At 52.7% G+C, this 8753-nt stretch overlaps 1 protein-coding gene across 1 annotated transcript; it reads left to right on the top strand.

The window, feature by feature from the left end:
• Window positions 1-1431: 1431 nt before the first annotated feature.
• Window positions 1432-7668, top strand: LOC135813418 (uncharacterized). Its single transcript, XM_065326514.1, has one exon. It carries the CDS (start codon window positions 1432-1434, stop codon window positions 7666-7668), a length of 6237 nt encoding a protein of 2078 aa, XP_065182586.1.
• Window positions 7669-8753: the final 1085 nt, after the last annotated feature.

Raw genomic sequence — 8753 nt, 5'->3', positions numbered from 1 at the left:
TCACCAAGACGGCAAGAGTCGTGAAAAATGTACTCTTGCTAGCACCATGATCACGGTCTAGTCATGTGCGAGTTGTACCGACAATACAGTAACCATGGCAGTGTCAGGTAAATCTACATGTATGACAGTCATGTACTATGAATATGATCAAGTTTATCTACTCTTGATATGATGTAGTTCTTGTTGCTTCTTGACATCTTGTATTTTTTTTTAAATTGTTTGCGTTACCAGGGAGTTTGTACGATTCCCTGTTACCATGGTTACATGTTGCAGTGCTGTCGGCCCGGAGTGCTGTCGGAGTGCTGTCGCGTTGTTAGTTGCCGTAGCCTGTATACATACATAGATAGGAGCTAGGGTTACCATGGTTACAGGATCGAGGAACTGGAACTTGAAGTGGAAGAAGAAACTAGCTTCAATTCAACACTTGTCAGCGAGGACATGTGCTGCGCCATCACCATGATCGCAGTGGAGAGACCTCCTTTCCAAGTTCCTGGTGGAAGCTCTGGAGGCTTTAGCCCTTCTTTACTTGCCTTGGTCGCTAGATCGAGCCGCGGTACTACTGCAGTCATGTACAAGGAACGACATCACGTGTACTGTGTGTACGAGTACAGTAAAACCTGTAACTAACGACCACCGTGACTAGCGACCGGCCTGGTACTACCGACCACTTTGTCAGGCACGGACGGTCTCACATTCAAAATGCACTGTGACTAGCGACTACCTGCTGAACGCGACCAGCGACCGCCTTTTCTTGTCCCAATGTCGAATTTTGACCCGTAACTAGCGACCGCGATGTAGCAAATCAAACATTGCTTGAAGCTCCTTCTCGAAATTTTGATGATTTTCCATGGTCGTTTCGATACTACAGCTGGACAAATGAGCGCAGTCTCATTTTTACTGTGGAATCAGTGTGGACTGCACTACACCTGTCATAATTTCAAGTGCTTTCAAGAACAAACATGATAGGTGTTGCAGTTAGACTGGATCATGGTGCAGCATGCTGGCTGTTAGAGTACAATCATTCATGCGTGATATGGATAGGCGAATGTGTTAGAGCTATGATCCATGTGTGCTTCTATTCATGCATTCCCAGCAAGAAGGCCATGTGTCAGGTCTATTCAGTACTCTGGTGTCTAGACGTCTGCATTCTATTGTTGTATCACATTACATGGTCGAGTGTTGCCATAGGGTCTTTCTATACCATGTATGTGCGTGCACTGTTATTAGCTATTGCTATCTTTTGTTAGGCCAGAGTTGGTTTTAGCCTAGTTGTGGAGATGTTCAGGTTTTAGTTCTTGGAGAGTTGTGACTGTTTTCAGATCATGAGTCAGTGTAAACATTGTGTCCTGGAGATCTTTGTGTGTGGATAATCCCGGTTCCGGGGAGAAACGGAATATCTGGTCCTTCGAGCCGGATCTGGAAATAGTCATCATGGAAGGTGAAGATAGGAGTACGCGCAGAAGTGCGCGGTCAACGAGAGGTGTAGCACCTCCCCGTTTGGGTTTTGAAGAAGAGCGCTCGATGCGCAGTAGTAGGAGATCAGGAGGAGGACAGTCCCGATCTTCATACGAGACTCAGCGTCGAGTTCTGGAAGCAGAAAAGAGGCTCCTGGAGAAGGAGCTTGAGCTCGTGAGGTTAGCTCAAGACGAAGCGTCGTCAAGTGGCCAAGGGGCCAAAGGATCGTCCTCTCCCAAGATGGCCTCCGAAGTCTTCGCAGAGGAGCTCATAGAAGGCCATGAAGCTGATGCAGCCGTTGACGCTGGCCAAGGAGATGAGGCTAGTATGGGTGAAGTAGAAGTTGCGCACCTGCCAGAACATGCAGTGGCTGTTTCTCACGATCCAGAGCCGCACGCAGTGCCGAGTCCCAGTGTAGCCGGAACTGTCAGTGCCCACACAAGCAGGAGTTTGCCTGTGGCGGTGAGGACTGAGTCTGAGGTCGCACGTGCGTCGACGAATACGGAGCAGGCCAATCTGTCAGGGTTGCGAGTGCAACAAGAGTTTGTGCTGAAAGAGAAGCGCTATCAGCGGGAACTGAGCGAAGCTCAATCAATAGCGGACGCCGAGCAGCGACGTGTAGCGAAATTGAACAAGGATCTTGCGAGCGCTCGTGCAGACCTGTCATCGCTGCAGGCGGAAAATAGGCGAGTCACGCAGGAAAAAGAGGTGTGCGAAGCTGAGCGGGATGTATCGGAAAGGGAACTGCGCGAGCTGCAGCCGCATCTCGAGCGCCTGGAAAGAGAACACCAGGAGGGGCGCAGGTGTTTGGAAGATCTCCGCGATCAGAATGACCGCTTGCTGACGCGAGCCGAGCAGGTTTCAGCAGAGCAACACGCGCAGCGAGCTGAACTGCTCGACAAGCTCGAACGCCTTCGCGCGGAGAACGCCAGCCTGCAACAGCGGGCGGATCGAGGCGGAGGCCGAGGGTCGGATGAGCAGCGAACACAGCGAGCGGAGTTGCTAGTTCAGCTGGACCAGCTTCGCGGAGAAAATGATCGCCTGCGGAGGCGTGCGGACCACGACCAGTACACCGCACAGTGTTCTAGTGCGCAGCAACAGGAGCTACGCAGTCGGATTCAGAGCGATCAAGAGCCGGAGGAGATAGTGAAGACGCACCAAGCAGCTGGTTCCACGGTCAAAGGCCTTCAGCAGGATGGACGTGGGCAAGCAGATGAGGGTCTGCAAAGCCAGCTATCAAGGCTCACCGCGCGACAAGCCAAGATCAACACCGACTTGCCAGCGTTCTCGGGTGCAGCAGAAGAGTGGCCAGCATTCCACCACATGTTTCAGTCTACGACCAAGCAATGTGGCTTCACGGAGGCTGAAAACATTCAGAGATTGCGGGTCTGCCTAAAAGGTCCTGCAAAAGAGGCAGTAAGAATGCTCCTCAACGTGCCAGAGAACCTGCCGAAAGTTCTCTCAACGCTGGAAAGGAGGTTCGGGCGGCCAGAACTAGTAGTCACGGAGCTCGTATCGAAGGCGAAATCAGCTAAGCCGGTACGCAGTGACGATGTAGAGACCTTGGTGTCGTACAGCACCTCGGTTAAGAATGTAGTGTTATGTATGAAGCTGCTTGGTAGCTGTGGACATATGTCCAACCCTACCCTCCGACAGGAGCTAGTGAATAAGCTGCCAGTTGCACTGAAGATGCAGTGGGGCGAATACTTGGCGGAGAAAAGGATCCAGATGGATTCCCTCGACCTGGAGGTCTTCGCAGACTGGCTAGAAAATCGAGCAGAGGCTGCGCTGAATGTGGCCGGGCCGTTTGCCAAAGCGGCCCCTCGAGCAAGTAATGCAACAGCTATGCACACCACAGGTGGTCCAGCCAGCACAACTAAGCCAGTGTTGCAGTGCGCCAAGTGTGGTAAAGCGCACTCCCTCACCAGCTGTGATGTCTTCCGCCAACTGTCAGTGAAGCAGCGGTGGGACTTCGTGCTTGGAACATCGCTATGTGTGTGCTGCTTCAAGACAGGCCACTGGAAGTCCGAATGCAGAGGCAGTGGTTGCAACAAGTGCCGAGGCAGACACCACCCTGACCTCCACCAAGAGCGCGCACCTCCGGCCAACCAAGGCTCAACGAGCAGGAGCACAAAGCCACGAGAGAATGTGGTTCCGCAACACAGCACGAATACGTCGGTGGCAACCACGCAGAAGACCGCTTTTATGGTAGTCCCTGTCGTGTTATGCCATCAGGACAAGACGGTGCGGGCCACAGCCATGATGGACAGCGGTTCTTCAACAACATACCTGAAAGACAGTGTGGCAAACGACCTCGGGCTGCAGGGAACACCAACGGCATTTACGGCGTCGGTTCTGGGGGGAAAGACAGTCTCAGGAAAGCACCGTCGCGTAAAAGTGACAATGGCGTCGGAAGACGGCTCATATGAAACCCAGCTGGAAGCATGGACGCAGCCAATAGTTACAGCACCGATGGAGATGATCGAGTGGAACTCGAGGAGACACATGCACAAGCACCTCCAAGAGGTTACCTTCCCGCAGGTGACTGGGGACCAAGTCGACCTGCTGATAGGACTCAACGTGCCAGAAGCGCACAGAGTACTGGAAGAGCTGGCAGGACAGCCGGGCGAGCCAGTTGCTCGAAAACTTCCCCTCGGATGGGTATGTTTCGGTCCCGTCAAGTCGCAAGCGGCAGAGTTCACAGAGACGTCCCTGCATGCGAATGTCAGCGACAGGAGCAACGCAGTTCTCGACGACCTCGTCGCAAAGTTCTGGGAGGTAGAGAGCGTTGGTTTGGTTCCTAAGGCTACGAAAACGGTCGCGGAGGAGGAAGCACAACGTATGGTTGAAGGAAGCATGAAATTGATGGATGGCAGAGTGTCGACGGCCATACCGTGGGTCAGCACCGATAAGAAGCCAGATCTCCCACCGAATCGTGAAATGGCTGAACAGCGACTGAGAAACCTGGAGAGGACTCTGAGGAAACGACCGGAAGTCTACCAGCAGTATTCCGACGTCATCAAGTCCCATATAGCCAAGGGCTACATCCATCCGTGCCAGGAGACAGACCAACAGTGGTTGCTTCCTCATCTGGCGGTGGTACGAGCAGATAAAACTACGACGAAAGTACGAGTGGTATTCGATGCCGCTGCCCGATGCCAGGGCAAGTCACTCAACGACGAGATGCACTCTGGACCGAAGTTGCAGAGAGATCTGGTACACGTGCTGATGAAGTTTTGCCTAGAGCCTATAGCGCTAGTCGGCGATATTGCAGAGATGTTTCTGCAGGTGGAAATCGCTCCAGAAGATCGCAAGTATTTGCGCTTCCTGTGGCGCGACACACCGGATGAGCCAGCCGCCATGTATGAGTTCTCTCGGTTGGTATTTGGGCTGAAGGCATCGCCATACCTGGCATGTCGGGCTCTGAAGGCAACGTCAGCAGAGCACGGCGCATCCTTCAGCAAGTTGGCTCGGGAAGCAGTTGATGAAGCGTTTTACGTTGATGACCTGCTCGACTCACTACCGACTGTGGAGTCCGCCATCAACACTCGACAGGAAGTCCAGAGTCTGCTCGGAAAGGCGTCTTTCCACGTCCGCAAATGGAGGAGCAACAGTCAAGCCGTGCTAGAGTCTATACCGGACGAGGACTTGGCCAAAGAGGCACTGCTATGCATCAGCAACGACAGTCAGCAAATACCAGCGGTGGTGAAGACTCTCGGTGTGGTGTGGGACGCCAAGACAGACACCTTCAGCTATACGCACCGTGCTCCTGAAGAACAACAGTGGACCAAGCGTCAAGTGCTGTCGAAGATGGCGAGCATCTTCGACCCTAGAGGCCACATTGTGCCCTTTACCATGCGGGCGCGGCTGATGTTTCAGGAGCTTTGTGCAGCTGGGATCGGGTGGGACGACCAGATTCCGGCCGAGCTGAACGAGAAGTGGTACAGGTGGTTTGCCGAGCTGGAGCACCTCAGCAAGATCAAGATACAGAGATGTCTCAAGGAAACGGATCGCCCAGCCCATGAGGCATCACTGTCGGTACATGTGTTCACCGACGCTTCGGCCCATGCAACAGCGGCAGTGGGTTATGTCCGAGCGGAGTACCCCGATGGACATGTGCGCATCAGCATTGCGCTTGCTAGAGCCAGAGCCACACCACTGAAGAAAGTCACGATTCCGAAGCTGGAGCTCCGCGGTGCAGTGCTGGGTGTGCAAGTAAGTGCCGCCATCAGTGAGGCCCTCCACATCCCCATGTCCGAACACAACTTCTGGACTGATTCGATGAACGTCGTACACTGGGTGAGGAGTCCGGCTAAGAACTTTACTTCAGACGTCGCTAATCGAATAGCGGCAATACAGGAGTCGACAAAGCCGACGCAGTGGAGGCACGTGCCTGGAAAGATCAACCCAGCAGACTTGCCAACTCGGGGGGTGAAGGCCGAGGATCTACCCGGTAACGAGTGCTGGTGGCAAGGGCCTGCATTTCTCCGCAACACCAAGGAGTCCTGGCCGCAGACTGAGTTGACCAACAAACCGCAGCTTCCGGGCCAGGTGAAGAAGACGATCGAGCTGGCATTCACAGCGGTAGAGCCGGACAAGGGTCGTCTGGATGTTGAGAGGTACTCGCGTTGGACACGTCTGATTCGCGTCACATCATGGTGCTGGCGTTTTGTGAGCAACGCTAAGCTGACAGCAGATGCAAGAGTCATGAGGGGGCATTCTCAGGATGCTAGTTCGGCTCCCACGGAGGTCGTCTGTGCTAACGCCCCAGGAGCGAAGGCTAACCCTAGTGCCCGCAGACATAAGATCGTCAAGGTGCCAGAGTTGATCGCAGCTGAGATCGAGCATGCTGAGCGGTTCTGGATCGCTCAGGGACAACAAGAGGCATACCCAGAGTCTTGCAGGATATTGATGGCCGGAAGAGAGCTACCTCCATCTGACCCACTCTACAAGTTAAGCCCCGGTGTAGATACATCAGCAAAACCACCGGTCCTGGTACTTTGTGGACGACTGAAGTATGCGGAACACCTACCGGCCAGTATGCGGAGACCTATGGTTCTGCCTAGCAAACATCCTGTCACGCAGCTTATTGTTCGCCACCAGGATGAGAAGTGCGGACATGTCGCCGGGTCGCATCAGCTACTTTCTATCCTGAGAGAGCGATTCTGGATTGTCCACGGACTGTCAGTCGTGAAGGCTATGAAGAGAGCGTGTCTGAAGTGCCAGAGAATAGTGGCAAAACCAGCGCAACAACTCATGGGACCACTGCCGAGTTACCGAACACTTGGAACCAAGCAGCCATTCTCGCAGTGCGGAGTCGATTACGCCGGACCGTTCTATACCAGTCAAGGACGAGGGAGAGCGCAGCAGAAACGTTACCTCTGTGTGTTCACGTGTCTTGAAACTCGGGCCTGCCATCTCGAAATGTCATTCGGGCTGGACACAGAGTCCTTCTTGATGTCGTTTTCCCGGTTCACCAAGCGCAGAGGAGTTCCATCGTTGATGCTGTCCGATAACGGCACCAACTTTGTCGCCGCTGAACGGGAGCTGCGTGAAGCGGTGGAGGCACTCGACCGGGCGAAGATTTGTCGCGATGGAGTCCATCGGGGTATTCAGTGGAGGTTCAATCCCCCGAGAGCGCCGCACCATGGAGGCGTCTTTGAGAGTATGGTCAAGTGCGCCAAGAAAGCACTTGTCTTAGTCTTGTCTCGGGCCAATCTACGGGACGAGGAACTGATGACGGCAATTGTGGAGGCTGAGAGCTTGTTGAATAGCCGGCCATTAACAGCCATTTCAGACGACCCCAGTGACATGACTCCACTGACTCCTAATCACTTCATTGTTGGACGCTTGGATCTTCCCTTAGCTCTGGAGGAGGCCGCCTGCCGAGAGAAGAATGTTCACCCTCGTAGACGCTGGATGGCTCTTCAATTGCAAGTTGACCATGTGTGGAGGCGTTGGCAGAAAGAGCTTGTCGTGACCTACAACATGCGGAAGAAGTGGCTCCAACAGAAGCCGAATCTGAAGGCAGACGATCTGGTGCTGGTTATGGAAGATGGCATATCTCGTGGTCATTGGCCGCTTGGAAGAGTGGTGGGAGTACATCCGGGTCAGGATGGCCTGGTGAGAGTTGTGGACGTACGGCTGAGCAACAAGAAGGTGAAGCGACGTGCCATTCAGCGATTAGTGCCGTTGACTGCAGACGGCGAATGAGAGACATATTCATTATTGACTCGGTCAGAATACTCTAGTACTGTGGTGTGATTGGTCACTTTCATATGTTTAGTCTTTGCATATTTAGCTACACGTATGTTTGTAGAGCACATCGTTCATCTTTTGTTTTTTGTTGGCTCTGAGGGGGTTGCCTTTTTGGTTTCTTGTTTTGTTTCACCCTCGGAACTCCTCGTGTGAGAGGGGGAGAATGTTGCAGTTAGACTGGTGCAGCATGCTGGCTGTTAGAGTACAATCATTCATGCGTGATATGGGTAGGCGAATGTGTTAGAGCTATGATCCATGTGTGCTTCTATTCATGCATTCCCAGCAAGAAGGCCATGTGTCAGGTCTATTCAGTACTCTGGTGTCTAGACGTCTGCATTCTATTGTTGTATCACATTACATGGTCGAGTGTTGCCATAGGGTCTTTCTATACCATGTATGTGCGTGCACTGTTATTAGCTATTGCTATCTTTTGTTAGGCCAGAGTTGGTTTTAGCCTAGTTGTGGAGATGTTCAGGTTTTAGTTCTTGGAGAGTTGTGACTGTTTTCAGATCATGAGTCAGTGTAAACATTGTGTCCTGGAGATCTTTGTGTGTGGATAATCCCGGTTCCGGGGAGAAACGGAATAATAGGAAACGTCTTGGAGAGCGCATCCAAAGCGCTCTTTGATCGATGTAATTGTTACTACTCGAAGGAGAAACTAAGACTGAGCGGCTCTCTGTCGAAGTGCAATCACACAGCTCAGTCACCAGGTCACACTGAGTGCGTTCGATTACACACTTGAATCGATTCATGAATCCATTCGCATGCATTCAAGTCGTTCGATTTCATGTCAGAAGCCCTGGAATCGATTCGGAATCCATTCACTCTATTCACATGGGGTGATGTGAATAGCGCGAATCGATTCATGAATCGATTCGTGAATCGATTCGCGTGCATAATCGAACGCACTCACTGACAGTCTGTGCTGGCTAGCTCGCATGCTACGGTACTCACCTGTACGGAACACAGGCCAGGATACGATGGCGGATAATAGTCTACAGTGAAGGTGCGAAAACTCGCAACATCGCCGCATTACGTAC

The sequence above is a fragment of the Sycon ciliatum genome, chromosome 4 (genome assembly GCF_964019385.1).
Source record: "Sycon ciliatum chromosome 4, ocSycCili1.1, whole genome shotgun sequence".
In the NCBI taxonomy this organism is placed as follows: domain Eukaryota; kingdom Metazoa; phylum Porifera; class Calcarea; order Leucosolenida; family Sycettidae; genus Sycon; species Sycon ciliatum.
This window is presented reverse-complemented; position numbering and strand designations above follow the sequence as displayed.